This window comes from Siniperca chuatsi, linkage group LG16 (genome assembly GCF_020085105.1).
Source record: "Siniperca chuatsi isolate FFG_IHB_CAS linkage group LG16, ASM2008510v1, whole genome shotgun sequence".
Lineage (NCBI taxonomy): Eukaryota > Metazoa > Chordata > Actinopteri > Centrarchiformes > Sinipercidae > Siniperca > Siniperca chuatsi.
Window position 1 is genome coordinate 11,974,768 of NC_058057.1, and position 16,385 is coordinate 11,991,152.

General features: G+C 37.7%; 2 protein-coding genes and 1 long non-coding RNA gene across 16 annotated transcripts in view; 1 reads left to right on the forward strand and 2 right to left on the reverse strand.

Moving 5' to 3' along the window:
* The window catches only part of tmem244 (transmembrane protein 244), a 63,561-nt gene extending 53,588 nt beyond the window's left edge, over nt 1–9,973 (reverse strand). Inside the window, exons 1-2 of the mRNA XM_044169828.1 lie at nt 9,521–9,973; nt 9,093–9,183 (exon numbers count right to left, since the gene is read on the reverse strand). The gene's annotated coding sequence lies outside the window, so the exon portion shown is untranslated. The remainder of the gene's footprint in view (nt 1–9,092; nt 9,184–9,520) is intronic.
* LOC122863378 lies at nt 5,668–13,710 on the forward strand. Its single transcript, XR_006374994.1, has 3 exons — nt 5,668–6,265; nt 7,327–7,514; nt 9,990–13,710. It is a non-coding gene; the product is annotated as an uncharacterized LOC122863378 (long non-coding RNA).
* Nucleotides 10,603–16,385, reverse strand: part of epb41l2 (erythrocyte membrane protein band 4.1 like 2) — a 59,649-nt gene continuing 53,866 nt past the window's right edge. For all 14 annotated transcript variants that reach the window (XM_044169807.1, XM_044169808.1, XM_044169809.1 and 11 more), the window contains 2 exons: nt 14,788–14,902; nt 10,603–14,443 (listed from right to left, as the gene is read on the reverse strand). In XM_044169807.1, the coding sequence (XP_044025742.1) occupies nt 14,798–14,902 (105 nt within the window). In that variant the 3' untranslated portion in view covers nt 10,603–14,443; nt 14,788–14,797. The remainder of the gene's footprint in view (nt 14,444–14,787; nt 14,903–16,385) is intronic.

Here is a 16,385-nt window from a genome sequence, read left to right on the forward strand (position 1 = left end):
AGAGAGAAAGTAAACTGACTGAAGGGCCTGTTAGCCCGACAGACGCGCTGGTGCTGCAAAGAACCTAAAAACAATCCCATTTTTTTCTATTTTGTAGTTTGTCCCAGACTAGAGGCAGGGGTGGGGCCAGAGGGGTGTCCAGGGTTGGCACTGGCCACCCTAGAATATTAAATGGCCACCCCAAGTGCCACTCCCATCATAGTTGGAATGCGATAGGTTGTTGGGCATGACAGTATTACAGCCGATATTATCATCCAATATCGGACTATTGCAGATACATTGGTATCAGCGCATATGTTATCTAATATGAGCCAATATAAAACTGCTTCCTTTTCAGAATTATAAGCAGAAAACATGACCTTTGTTAATATATTGATATCACTATAAAGTCCAGCAGAGTACACTGTCACTACAGTGGCAAGCAGTGTAAAATGACAGAGATGAATCAGCTCTCAAGCCCTTGCATCGTACCACTAATACTACTGCTTTTGTAGCCTGTGATGTTTCTGATCACCTGCCACATATCTTTGGTGCTGTTGGTGATGAGGTCTCTCTCCAGTCTCTCCTGATGTCTCAACTTTGCCTCTTTGATGCCAGCTGTCAGTCTTGCTCTGGCGGTGTTGTAAGCTTCCTTGTCTCCTGACCGAAAAGCAGCTTTTTTTGGCTCTGAGTAGAGCCCTCACCTCTCCATTCATCCAGGCTTTCTGGTTGGGGAATGATTTTATTGTTTTTGTGATCACCACATCATCAACACATTTGCTGATGTATGATGTCACTGATGATGTATGTATTCCTCAAGGTTGATGTGGTTCCCCTGGACGCCGGCATCTCTGAACATGAGCCAGTCTGTGCACTCAAAACAGTCCTGTAGAGCTGTAGCTTCATCTGTCCACACTTTAACTGTTTTTACTGATGGTTTGACCATTTTATCAGCTAGGTGTAAGTAGACAGTAGAAGCAGGGAAATATGGTCTAACTTACTAAAATGGGGGTGAGGGAGGGCTTTGTAGCGGCCAGGAATGTTCGTGTACACATGGTCCAGTGTATTTGTTCCCCTGGTGGGTATGCGGACATGTTGGTGAAATTTAGGTAAAATAGTTCTGAGGTCTGTTTGATTAAAATCACCAGCTACAATAAAAACACCATCAGGTTGTTTTGACATGTGACTGCTGATGACCTCATATAGTTCCTGAAGTGCGTTTTTTGAATTTGTATCTCGAGGAATGTAAACAGCAGCAACAAAAACATTGGTGAATTCTCTGGGCAGATAATATGGTCGACATCTTACCAATAAAAATTCCACATTGAGATCTGGGTTAGCTTAGTTTTTAACCCGGCTCTCTTTCCTCTCTTCCTGTTTTGATCACAACGCTTGCAGTGAAGTTTGGCCCAGCTGGTCTGGTTGTCTGGACGAGAGATGCTGTGAGCAGTGATCATCTCAAGGTCCACTGCACTTAATCCAATCCCTGCACTTCCTTTTCCGATGTTGATGAGTGTATTACTGTCATAAGTAATACGTGCTTCAGTAATGAAGGCGAGAAAATAACAAATTAAAACAAAAATGTAGCGAAGTTTGAGGGAGCTACTTGCCGCAGCCATTGCCATGGATGGTGATATGTGGTTTAGTAGAGAGCAGTGGTGGAATGTAACTAAGCACATTTAGTAGTACTGTACTTTAGTACAGTTTAGAGGTACTTGTACTTTACTTGATTGTTTCCATGGCATTTACTGCTACTTCAGCAACTCACTGATACTGAAAAGTACTGATGTTTATGTGCTATTTATTTTACTTATTCTTACTCTTTATTTTATCAGTGTTCATTTTTTAGAAGTGGTTGACAATGTATATGTTTTTTTTAACACCTTAAAGAATATTTAAATTAAATATTCTTTAATAAAGTTATTTGTTTGAGAAAGCAGCCTTCTGAATACCTTTGCATAGGCATGTTGGTGCAAAATCGATGCACATAGAAAAGGTCTATTTTCATTCCAACTCAAAAATTCACTATATCGGCTGCCATATCAGTAATCAGTGAACGTTTCCCCTCTAAAATCTGTATCGGCCTCAAAAATCCCATATCGGTCGGGCTCTAAACAGTATTAATTGTCTACAAGTAGTAGTAGTTGAATTTTTCTTAACCAAAACTAACATTTTATAGTGCTTTGATGTTGGCCAAATTATTTTAATGAATGCATGCAGCATGAAAGCCCCACTGTGACTGTCTAACATTGCTCAGGAGACAGTCCTGGGGCAGCTAACGCCAGCAGTTAAGTAAAAAGATAGCATGATAGCGGCGGCAAGCCAGAAGAGGCTTTTCAGCAAAACAAACTGTGATCTTATGAGGGGTATACAAGCACTGAACCCCAAGACTAAAAGCTTTTTGGTAGAAGAAACAGTTTTAAGTTTGGCCAGTCTGTATTAATGTGATCATGAAAATATCAAACATGAGCTGTATCAGGCAAGGAAGGTAAAAAAAAAAAAAGGAAAACTGTCCAGTGCCGTGGAGTTACTACCACTTTTATTGAACCATACAGAAGTGTTTTTTCAGCTTTTCCGCTCGTGTCGAATAGCTATATCCTTGCCCTGTTAGCAGTGATAGTTGTGAGTGCAGCCTCTCAGTGCTTAAGCTTAAAAACAATCATTTATAACTATGAGCGATGAGAGGTTTAGTAATATTGGAGTACTGAGAATTGAGGGGAGGAGGAGAGCAAGATCACTGAACCTGGATGATTTTGTTGGATGCTTTGCCCGCCGTCACCATAACAGGCGTATCCAGCTTTATAACTCCTTAATGTTATTGTGATGTAAATCTTATTGACTAACAACTTGTGTTAACAACAAATGTTCTAGGCACTGACGTCAGGCAGGCTCAAAGGTTATTCTTTTTTTTTTTTTTTACAATTTCTAAACACTGTGTATGCCATACTGTTCATCTTGAAATGTAATATATAACACATAATTTTAAAAGCTGCCTGCCATTTAATAAAAAATAATATTTCATTGGTCAATGTTTCAAATCTGACTTTGTAAACCTGTAAAAAAATGTTCATGCAGTATTCACATGATGTGAACACAAAAAGAGAAGTTAACAAGTGTATCGGTATTATAGTGTTTTATAAAAATAATAAAAATAAATTACCTTTTAAACCCTGATCCTATAATGAGGAAAGATGCATCATAATGGACAAATTCTTTAGGTTTAGAAAAACCTGTCATAAATATGAACGTTTGAAGGGTTAATAAGAAAAAATCAACACTTTAAAAATGGTCAACTTATCCTTTAAGATTAACAGTAATTTTTTGCCTCTATTATGTTAAATTATGAATGCTGCCTATCATATAAATTTGTACAAGGTACCTATTAGTAGTAGTGTTTCAAACAATTTGGCTGCTAGTTTAGCTGTAGAAATGAGGAATAAACACTCTGCTACAGCTTCTTACTGGGCTCAAGAGCCAATTTCTACCATTATCAATGAAGTTGTTCTATTCTATGCTTGTTGCATTGCATCTACCATATGCAATGTGCTTCTACAAATATAAGCTATTTGTTATTGCTACTTCATATCACGTCAACTTGCTTATTTTGCATTCCCTTTTACACAAAATAAACAATTCTGTTATTAATATAATGTATAGTTTATTATTACCTAGAATCTAGGGCTATAATTTTTTACTGTTTTGCTTTTTACATTATATTTAAATGCGCCACCCTTCTCTGAGTCTGTGCCCCAGCCTGGACCCCCCATCAAAAATTTCATAGACCCACCCCTAACTAGAGGACGGTTGCAAAATGATCCAAAATTCCTTCTGGGCATCAGGGGAGCGGTCTAATCGGATCTAGAGGAAACATTTAGTCAGAGTTATGGCTGCTCACGGGAGATTTTCCAAGAGATTTTAAACCAGAGTTTCACTTCCTCTTTCCACAAGAGCCACTTAAATGTTTAATCAGTCATGTAGAATAAATAATGAACAGTTGCAGTTTGTCTTTTTGTGTGTTTCTTATTCTTTTTCCTTTTCTTTCTTTTTTTAAGTAAACGTGCCATTTTGGAATATAAAGTAAACTAAATAAATAAATAAATCTTCAAATCAAATCAATACATAAAAACATCAAAGATGCCTCTGTCTTTCTCTCACATGCCTACACAAACTGATCAATAAGAGAGCAGACACACACACACACACACACAAACAGAGCATTGTGTGTGAACTCTCCAGAAATAGCTCCGTTGTGCCCCAGTCAATCAGAAAACAAGCACTCAGGCACATAAACACACAAAAAGGCTAAAACACACATACACTTCTCCAAAAATAAATCCATTATCTCCTGATCAATCAGAGAAACAACAAAGCTGATCAATTCTATTGATGTTGATGACAGCATCACTCAATAAGTCAGCACTTCTCACCGGCCAGAGCCACATTACGCTTGTGATTTTATCACCTAAAGCCTACCATGAGACAAGAGTACTGGTGTGTTTAAATGAGTCTCCACATGACAAGAGTACTGATGCTGAGATCTGAGTAAGAGAGTATCAAACTACACCAAGGGCAAGGATACATGCTGCTTTTCCAAATAAGAACAATATGTGTTTGCTGCAAATATTAAACAACAGTCTCCTGACGTTCCTGGGGACTTCAGAGCAAACACATATCCAGAGACTTTTAGCTACATTTTAACATTAAGGTCTTAGCCTGTTCAAAGAAGTTACTGTGCAAACGAAAAATGAAAAGTGCAATGCAAACGTGCAATGAAACATTTTTTTTAATTAGCTTTATAAAATCTTTAAGATTGAAATAAAATACAGCTGAAATTTACATCAGTGTTCATACACTTAGGTTACAGCTGCACAACTTTTTTAAAACAATGCCTCAATTGACTATGTGTAATGTGAAAAGGGTCGCTCATAGTGACGAGCTACAGAGAATTATCACCCTACAATGCAATTCCCCTCAGCTCTACAGACCTTTATAGCGTCTTTCAGCTCACTGTTTTGGTTTGCCGGCCCGCAAATTTACTGTTTAGGTTCTCTCTCACCGCTCTCATAGCATCACTTTCAGCCGCAGCAGGCAGCTGTTTTCGACAAAAAAACATCTAAAACTCACTGTATAGTACCAAATGGTAGACAGACAAAGTTAGCAACTATCTGGTAAACATAGTGGAGAAGAGCCAGAAAAGGAGAGTGAATATTGGACAGAAACATGACTCCAAATGAATGCTAATGTTGCTCAATGTCTGTTGTGTAAAATGTGTAAAATGTGTAAAACTCACATTTAGAGCCATCTCATATCTGCATGCATTAACAAAATATTGTCACCCACCTTGAAAGTCATGTGTTTATCAAACTAAAAACAGACATGTGTGTGTCCTTCCAACAGGGGGCGCTATACTACAGTTTGAGTTAAGCTTTTGTTTTAAACTGACTGTTGTCTCTCCTCTTTTGTTATAACAATACAGTCAAGGTTGATGCTATCAGTTCTGTTACAAGTGTCTGTTGAGAGGGAGCAACTTAAAAAAAAGGTGTGTGTGTCAGTGAGTAGTGTGTGTTTTATGACACAGTGAGCACAAAGGTCTAAGGTTCAGTGATCAAAACATTACTGGAGGCCCCAATGCACACATGCAAACAGCATAAAAGAGGAACAGTTTTTCCCCATTTTCATGTTTTGAGGACACTGAAACCTGCAGTAACCCCCCTCCCCCAACACTACACTCCATATCTCACACACATACAGACACAGACAAACACACACACACACACACACACACACACACACACAGGCCTAGCCTGTATAGCTAATCTTCTTAGCAATTGCAAGGCTTGACTGTTGGAACAGAACAAAGTTCACATCGTCAACAACAACAGAGGTGGTATTGCTACCAATGAGAGAGAGACGGGGAGAAAAAGAAAACCTACAGAGACAGATAAAAAAGAAAAAGACAAAACATAAGAAGAGACAGAGAGAACATAAACAGAATCACAACTTTTACCTCTGGACTGAACTGACCATGTTTTCTCCTTGATGAATTATTCTGCGGATTATCTCACAACCTTCGGCAGTGAAACCTGAACTGATGTGACACACTGACACTTTCTGAATTTTCTTTTTTTTTTTTTTACTCAAATCCTGGCCACTGAAGACAACTTCTCATCAGTAAGGAAAACTGTCAGGACAATGTTTTAGCTCACTGATAATATTTGGCAGCCATCTGCAAGTCATTTCCACCTGCATCTATTCAAACCTGCCTTTTTGGGGAACCTGAAAAACTGTAAGTAAATGTTTTGAAACTTTGTTTCCTGTGAGTGTAGGTAGTTGTTTTGGAACACCCTGCACCAGCCTGATTATTTTCTGTGTGTTATTTCTATATGATTCTTCCTCTGTATTTACTCTGCTTTTAGCTTTAGTGGCTGGTATTAAGAAATTTAGCAGGTCAACAGATTTTGCATATGTACGAAATTGCACACAAAGTCTCACAGGCTAGCTGACTACATTTTAATGCGTGCTGCCATTCAAACAATTTGGAAATTACACACATGTCTTTACCATTAACAAAAACTACAACAACGACTACTACAGTGCTTCGTCCTCAAAATCTGACTTGCTGTTTGAATTAGGGCTGGGTGAAATGGTTGAAATGAATATCATGATAAACATCTTTACTCAAAAGCAATGTCACAATATGTTTCATGTATGGAAAACCACATAGTAACATCAAACTGATGTTCATTGTACTGAACTGCATGTTGATTTTAGGTGACTTCAAAACAAAAATGAAAATTACTACACATTTTAAAAGACATAAAAAATACGTGCCATCACCACTGAAAACCAATCACCTGATGATTTTTTGTCAATTCCTACCTGGATTCCACATAAATTATTCACTATAATTCAGATCAACATAATAGAGATGGCACCTAGATTTTTCTACACTTAATTGTATGCTAAAGTGAAACTACTACTACTACATTATTTCCCCTGCCTCACAAATCTGAATCATAAAATACACTCAAAAGTGTTTGCTTAGTAACCTCTTGCTACAGTATATTCTTCCAAACACTTTGTATTAAGTTTACTTGACTGAAGTTACCTATTGACCTTTTCAATTATGATATCTCAACATGTAGGAAGGACCTGCTTCACTTTGAAATATAGTCATTTGTATGCTATTAAAACAACTGTTACATGTAACATAGAAGTCTAAAAAAGTTCTACTTTTCAATCATTTTTAACCCAGTTTTAATCTTGGTGTCTAGATGTCTTTTGAACACATCTCTATTACTATTATTACATTAATCCTGATTTCACCATTTGCTTCCTCCCATGCAGGAGCAGTATGGAGGTGCTGAGTGGCCCCTGGGCTGATCTGGCTCTGCTCCTTCGACAGACCATCACGCAGACAGACAGAGAGACAGACAGCTTTCTTCCTCTCTGGCTGTTCGGTCTGCTGCTGTTCTTGTCTGTCTGTCTGCTGCTGCTGCAACTGATTATCTACCTCAGCTGGAAACTCAGACAGGGTAGGCATGTTATTAACTTTTCATGTCCAGCCCATGTCCAGAACCTTTTGCGGTGTTTTATTTACTGTGGTGCTGTGGTGGATACTGTAGATGCCTTTCTCCAGGGCCACACATACTATAAATACATACACTCACCACCACACTGTAAGGATTTCTGCAAAAACTGTACACCAAAGGGAAGATTTTACTGCATCTCAATGCTATCAATCGCTAAAGCTACCACAAGTCTCATATTCACATTGTCTTTTAAACAATACCTGACGGCTCATGCCACACCCAGGTAGAAAAAATTACTATGGGCCCCGAAGCTAAGCTACACTCTAAATAATGAAAAACATCCAAAAGAGGCTACAAGAAAAAAAAAATACTAAAAACTTGGCAAAGTGACATTTTTAGGATGAAACTACATTTGACTGTGAAGATACTGATTACTGAGATGATTAAGTATGCTGGCTTAGTTGGTGTGTATGTGTTCATATGTGAATGTGTGAGAGATACAGTGTGTGTTAGAGAAGGTTACTGCAGGTTTTAGTGGCCTCAAAGCATGAAAACCTTGGAAACATGGCTTTACTTTCATCTGTGAATGTGTGTGTGTGCTCTGGTGAACCTGACCCTTATAGACAGACACAGTCATACACACATCCAGCAAAGATCATGGATCCACTTTCATCATCTACCCCCACTCTTAGTGGATTACTCTTTCTTTAGTCCCAATTTGTGATTAAAAACTAATTACAGCCTTCAATTCACAGTTCGATGTGTGACGACATTTTTGATTTTGGGATGAGGTCATTATCAAGACAAGCTGGCAATTTAAATCTAAACTTAAAGGACGAGTCTGGTGATATATATTTTTGTTACTGTCAACAAATCTCATAAAAAGAAACCATTTACAAAACCAGTAAATGAATTGGTCTTCACAAGTATCATCTGTGTATCCAAAGCCTGATATAGCTTCTCTGTACCACAGACCTCCATTGTTGTCCACAAACTATTAAAAACACATCAATGAGAAACACCGTTGAGTAACATGAATTTACTCCTGTTTGAGTAATATTTGCTAAAAACTACAGTGCCCCACTGTTTTAAGAAATGACTTAGCATTTTTCAAAAATAACAATTACTTTGTGGAATGAATGGGCCTGAATCAATGGACAAGGTTGAAAAGCCTGTGTGTGTGTGTGTGTGTGTGTGTCAATATGCGGTTTGCATCATCTGCTGTTTATTCTGAGGCTAATTATGATCAATCACGACTATACTTACAGTACACCTGCAGTTTACTGTTTGTCACTGGTACTCAAACTAAAGAAAATTACTTTCTATTTAAGAGTTTCGGTGTTTTACTGACTTGATGAGAAATACTTCTATCTGCATCGGTCCTCCAGTGATTAAATCAGTAGAAAACAGATGCTAGAGTTGCATTTTAGGTGGGTAACTGATGTGTTCACTACCACAATAATGCACCTTTAAAGGTCCAGCGTGTAACATTTAGGAGGAGCTATTGGCAGAAACGGAATATAATATTTATAAGTATGTTTTCATTTGTGTATAATCACCTGAAAATAAGAATAAACTCACTCAGTGATGTGGTGGTCCTCCTTGCGGCTTTTCCCCGGTTGATTTTTGTGAGGAGACATCCAACCTTCACCAAACCACAGGGGCAACTCTACTGCTTGTAAAACATTAAGCCATTCTTTCATGTTTCTAACGTTAATAAAACATGCCTAATTCTAGCAACAAAAAGTGACAGAATTTTAGTAAAATGTGCAAAGTAAAAAAACAATAGGTTGTATACGACAAATTAATTACTATATTCAATATTGTTTAGAGTAGCTAGTTTATGAGCTAGTTGTGGACGTCTGCTATCAATGCCAACAGTTATATCTATTAAAGTAAGTTAGGTAGCTCGAGCTTCTGTGGAAGCTTTCAAAGGGGAGCCATTCCTATGTCTTTTTTGTTTTTTACCTAACGCTACAAAAGAAGGTTTAAACATTTCATTAGCATACCTGCTGTCACACCTGTAACCGTCACTAAAGCTGGAGGAGGGCGAGTCGAGTGATGGCTCTCACGGCGCATGCGCACACAGTAAATTAAAGCTATTTTTCACCGTTGTATTTAGGGCTTTCCTAAGTAATTAAAACCAAATTACTGTAAACATCGTTGCAGACCTAAAAGGTGACTGCATATATACTATGACGATGACCACCTAAATCGCTCCTAATTAGTCATTTTAAAAAGTCTAAATTAATTGGCAAAAGTGGCATAAAAACAGCTAAAACATACTATATAACTAAGGCGGTTAATACTTCCATGTTGCCTATGTTCCCAAATCTTGGCTAGCTTAACGACCAACAACAAAAAAACCTGGCAACAAGTGTAGTGTTAAGACTATTATCCATGTAGTTTGTATTTTGTGGCCCATTTCATCCAGACAATGTTTCAAACATTGCTCTGCATTTTTTCTTTCATCCACAGTTGAAGCTGATCTGTCGGAGGTTCCGCAAAACAGAAGCGCCATCTACAGGCAGATATACAGAGGTACACACCTGAGGAGGAGGAGTGTTGGGTAGCACTCGCACACCTGACTTCATCAACAGCCCAGACACTTCAAACCTGCTAAACTGGACACTTTCCTGATTGTTTCGGGCAGTCCTGCCAGTCAAAATAAGTTCAGAGTATCTCTGCAGTGCAATGTGACCAATGTCAACACCAGAAGGGACCTGGGAGGGACATATCTCAGGCAAAATGAAGGTGCCTTAAGAAGATGAATGTTGAAGCCTGTAAAGAAAATCATCAACTGCCATAGAAGATCTGTCAAAATTACTTGTCTGTTATACATCTTTAAAACACCCACGGAAATCTGGACGTTACCACATTATCTGAAGAGACTATTGACATCATCATGAAGCTAAAGGCGTCTTTTAGAGCTGTATTTATTATTTTTCATATTGGGTTGTAATTATACACTTATTATTCATTATTAGTATACTACATGACCAGAATTTTAGTTTTATGTACATCAACATACAGGACTTAAATTTTAATAAATTAACCAATGGATGAATGCAGAAATGATATGACCAACAGATTTCAGAGTATAACAATCCTTTATTTAAACAGTGTTACACAGGGGAGGAGTGGCTGTGTGTGTGGGGAGACACAAAACAATTAAGCTGCTAGACAGAAAAACCCTACCGGTGATCACTGTTTGGCTAACAGGGAACGATGAGGCAGCTGTGGTTGGTTCTCCAAAATTTGTTTCTTTAAAAAGTTTTGTTGAATGTGAGTTTTAAGTAGTTAAAATACAAAATTGTGCTGGTATTAATTGACCGTACACTGTCTCATCTGTCCAAACTGTAATACAAAGCCTGAGATATAACTAAAGAACGTAGTCCAATTATCATTTGTCTTTTAAAACATCTGCTTCATCAGCCTCATACAGAAAGAGACGTTATTGTATGAATTAAATCTAATCTAATGGCAGTATATTGTTGGTTTTTCTGTGTAACATTGCCCTCCATAATGTTACAATCTTGAGATCCCTGACACTTTCTAAAAAATCAGCTGGCGTTGAATCATCATCACCAGTTGCTTGGAGTGACATTATGGAGTTGCTATGGTAACCACTGAACACTTTCACTTGTCTGTGTTGATTTTTTATATATAATAAAAGTTCCTGATGGCAAGACATTCTTTTGTGGTAGCATTTTTTTTTTTTTTTTGAATAGCCTCAAATAAAATTCACGAGAAAAGCGCTGCCAACATTTTGGAAAACCAGACCTCGCAGCCCCCAAAGCTCCTGTGATTGGTTCAAACAGAGCACAGACCCCCGGAAAAGAGGTTAAACCTGGGGCTAAAAGTACAAAAGGGAAATGGTGGCAGAAATTTTGATTTGTAGTGGTGTTCCTTCAAAGTCAAAAAGTGTGACAATATTAAAAATATCAAAGAGGGCACACAAAAAATCCCATCTTTCAACAACTAGATCAGTTTCACAGAGAAAAGACAACAAATGATGAGAAAATCTACAAATATAGCTGTTGTGATATAACCGATGTTGTTTAAAAGATTTTTCTTTTCTTTTCTTTTTTTTTTTTTGAACAGTGAAAGCTTCCAAAGCTGCCTAGTGTTGCACGGTTTGTTTGTTTTTCATGTTTTTCTGCTGCTTTGTCTCTTTGCAAGAGGGTTAGAGGTTAAAGCTTCCCCCTCATCTGGAATGTCTTTTAACTGCATAGTAGAGGTCAGACCAGTATTTCCCAATAGAAAGTCTAGACAGTCATTACCACTCCATCGTCTGGACATGCCTCAGTCCAGAAAGAAAAGTTTTAAACAGGGGTTAAATTAAGAGGCACATACTATTTCAAATGTGGAGAATGTGTGTCAATATTTCTACCTTAAAATAAAATAAAAAATTATATTGAGTCCATTCAAAATGCCACTATGTCCAGTCAGACTGGAGGGTTAAGACAAATCTAGGCAGGTACAGATGGAATGTTTTTTATATTAATCTGTGGCACTTTGCTTACAATCAGTTAAATTTCAGGAAAATGTGGTTGTTTTTTTGTGTCTACTAAATGCATTAGACCATTGCTCCTTGTTCTAATCCATTTAATGACACCAATTTTTAAACAAAGTCACATTTTTGTGGAATTCTGCTGAACATTTGGATAAAAGGACACAGAAAATGAATAATAACATCACAATATTCCATTTAGGGGTTTCAAGAGCACTTCAAACCCTCGGATACACTTCCCTTTAAGCTGCATTTTACTGCTATGTTGTAACTGTTTCCATGCCTGTTCGTAGTGTACTGACAGGTTTTTGTGTAGTAGAATAATGTAGAATACAACTGAATGTAATTTTGAAACTGAAACGGGTCAAAAACATATAAAATCACTTTAATGCTGAAGAACATTTGGTTGCAGTGAAACAGTTACAACGAAGCCAGCGTCAGGTCAAAGATAATCTTCTCTAGACGTACTGTATGAGCCGAGATAATCTGCTCTCTACACACTCTCAAACCAATCAACACAGTAGCCTTCTATCTAGATTCGCTCAAGATACTCTTGCAAGATAAAAATGTGTGAAGACATGCTGAATTTAATCCCAGATCTCATTATATCTAGCAGGTTTTGTTAGTAGTCTAGTCTGTAGTCTGGTATGAAAAGAAGCTGGGAGTGAAATTAAGTGCTGAACTATGGCGATAAACAGGCTCTGATGCAGAGTTAGCAAACTGGTAGAAGTTCCATTATTCTGAATTTTGGACAGACCTGGTTTCAAGTGTATGTCCTTGTTTTGGTACCTGTGCTGGTTGTAGCACAAAACTCTTTTTGAATAATTTAAATTGCAGATTATGTATTAAGCATTGTCTTAAGAATGTTAAAATGGCTTTAACTCACTGCAGGATGCAAAATAGGCCAACATACATCGATGTTCAAATTCTTTTTAACTCCCAAATTGTTAGTTTGGCACCACACAGCGCCACCTCTATCTCCCAATTATCCTTCAGTTGTTTTTTTTTTTAAATCAAAAGTCTGCTCCCTTGCTTCCCTGTGGCCCTATAGGAATGGCTAGTGTCGTATAGTGGGCGGGCCAAGGGAGAGCATTTAGCTAATGAAAAGCGGCATTACTGCTCCCATCTAATAACCTTAATGTTTTACTGTACAGAAAGTCGTATACTCCAGCTTTAAAGTCAGTCCATTTTCAGTTCAAATTAATTTCCATTTCGTAAAAATTCTAAGAACACAGTAAAACTTTCAAATATATCACAAGGAATTAATTCCACCTGCACCATTTGGCTTCTCGAGCTTAATTAATGTCAAACCCACTGACCCAATTAGGATTCCTTCCATTGCCACCTACTGTGAATGGCAAAATGTCTTCTCTGCTTAGAGGTGAGTAAAAAGTGAATTGAACTGAAAACGAACTCACTCAGCCGCTAGTCAACACACAAGCACTGTGGATGATTAATAACTATACTTACAGAGAAAAAAAGACAGAATCATAACAATTCATAAACCTGGTTGATTGGTTTTTACTGCAATATTTTAAGTTACAGCTCCCTATTTCCTGTAATCATTAGTATTAAAATATGATAATGTCACAAGGTTGGTTCTACCATTCATCTGACTGAGTTTTAATGAGTGAGACTGATTTTATTACACTTCGAAAAGTAAAAAAAAAAGAAGAAAAAAAAAAAGACCAAGTTGTGTCTCCCTGTTTCCTGCAGTCCTGCTTGTTACTATAGAAATTACTGTTACATTGTGTTTCTCTCCATTTACACCATAATGAAGTAAGGGAGGGAGCTGTAATTTAACTTTTTTTTTTCCTTTTTTTTTAAGGAATGCACCAATACTGCTGCTGATGCAGATTCAAAGTACAAAACTTGAAATTAATTACTTTTTGACAAAAATTATGAAGATAAAAGCTTTCTCTGGTTGAGATCTACGTATGAAAAAAGCAGAATTTGCTTTGAAGGTCACTGGTACAATGAAACAATAATCATTTTCAGCCTTGTATCTCATCAGGATTGGTTATCAGTGCATCCCTACAGCATTTATTTTTGCAATACATGACAGATACACTATCTTCTTTCTTTTTGTAAAACAAACAGTTAAAGGAAAAAAAGCACTATTATAAAATAAAAACACGCTACAAATGTTAAGCTAACAAAGTGGTTCTTTTTGTTCCCTCAGGAAGAGTGAGGATATTATTTTTCTTTTTCTTGGTTTTGGAGTGAGGGATTTAGATGCACCACAGACATGTAAGAGAGACCGACTTTGAAAAGATTGGCAACTTCTATTCATTTGTCTACCCCTTCCCCTCCTGTGTTTCAGTTCTCCTCCTCTTCAGTCAGTCAGGGTGGGTTGTTGTAGGGTGATGGAGGTCGTTCAACGTCAACAGAGAAAACAGTCACGATGGACCCTTCAACTCTGGGAAAATAGAGGTGAAGGCAGTCAGCCTGGGTGGTGTGATGATTGGCACTCAACATTAGTTTCCTACTCAAAATACTTCCTTTGTACTCCACACAGTCCTCCATCAGTCACTGCCTACCTTCCTAAATTTAATATTCCTTTCTCTTCCTTCAACTTTGCATGTGTGATGATGGCTTCTGGTTTTAACAGCTTCACATGTGGGAGCTTCATCTCATTGATTTTCAGTTTTTGTCTTTGGTAAATTAACCACTATATGCACCCCCCACTGTTAATAAAGACCTCCAACATTACTTTCACCATGAATAATAATAATAATAATGAGTTACTATTATTATTATTACCTGAGTTCAGTCAATCCTCCTCCTCAGCCAGTTCAGTTTCTTTATGAACCACCACTCTGGTAACAGACATGTCAGGATGTTGCTCTTTGGCCTCCTTAATGGCCTGGGCCAGTGCCTGCCAGTAGCGAGGGGCAACCACACAGTGGCAACACCGAGCACAGCAGGCGGTGGGGAAAGTGGAGGGAGGAGAGGTGGAGGGAGGAGTTAAATGAAAAATTAAATAAGAAGCATAAAGAAAATGACAATAATGCTGGATTTACAATCAATGTGCTATTTTACTTCTTTGGGTTAACTGAATGTAAACGAGATTAAGTAAAATGGCCTCAGATGGAGCAGACACATCAAGTGGAAAAAAAATATTAAAAATAAATCCCATTTCCAGCTCAATGTGACACAAAGCTTTTGCTTTTGTGTAAATCCAGCGTATCAAACAAGACAAAGACAAAAAAAACAATGGACGAGGAATCGTGCATAAAAATCCAGACCTGAGCAAAATAGATTTTTTTTCTTTGTCAGATATCTGAGATATTTTGACGGCGCTACATGCCTTTCAACTACAAATTTCCTCTAGTTTTACTTGTGGTAGAGTTTGTGGCCCGAGTGAAAGCCACCCATTAGAAAGTATCAGCAGAGAGAGTCCCATTTGAGAAATAAATATCTATCACCCATCACTTTCAAACATCTAAAATGTCTTTAAATGTATTTTATCAGGTCTTCAAACAAACGTACAATTGCAGGCTGGGGTTTATAAATCAAATTTTACAGAGCAATCTGAATGTATATGGACAATCGGACATTTTATATTGTTTTGAGAGTGTTCGCACCCATATTGGGTGAACAGTGTAGGAATTGTACCCCATTTTATACCAACTCTTCAAATTTTAGGGCAATGCATCAGTGATGATGGTTGCAAAACCGGGCTGGCAGAATGGTCCAATTACCTTCGGTCCCCTAAAATTGGAGGACTAAGGGACCAATAGGGGAACTCATCAGGATGTAGAAATCCTTCAAGTCTGCACTTAAACCAGATGGTAATTTTTTCATTTAAAATCCAATATGCTTGTGTACACAACAACAACAAAAAATGTCAGTGTCATTGTCCATATGCATTTGGACCGCGCTAACTCAGATGTGACCTCCTCCGTGTTGCTTTAGCATGTAGTATTTGTCACATCTGGGGGACCAAAAAGTACAAATTTGATTTTCTGTCAGTGTGGAAATTTGACAAGCAAAGACAAAGACAGAAAAAGTCACTAACCAAGACGAGCAACAAAATCAGACACAGTGTGGCAAAAATAAAAAGGTTAAGACACCATTTTCTAAATGTATGAATGAATAAGTGAAGAGACGGATGTAGCAGATCACAGCCAATGAGTGGAATCTGAGTGTTAACTAATGGCATGTGGGCTTCTCTAATAAGTGATTAATAAATCAAATTGTGCATTCAGTCTGTGAGCAACATAACAGACATGTCACCAGACGTCTGTTTGTTCCCTTAAGTCTAAGCAACGAGAAAAAAAAAAAAAAAGCTAAATTAAAGTAAGCTGGGGCCGAAGATTTTGCTGTCAGCAGTCGTCAGCAGCGACCTTCATCATTTC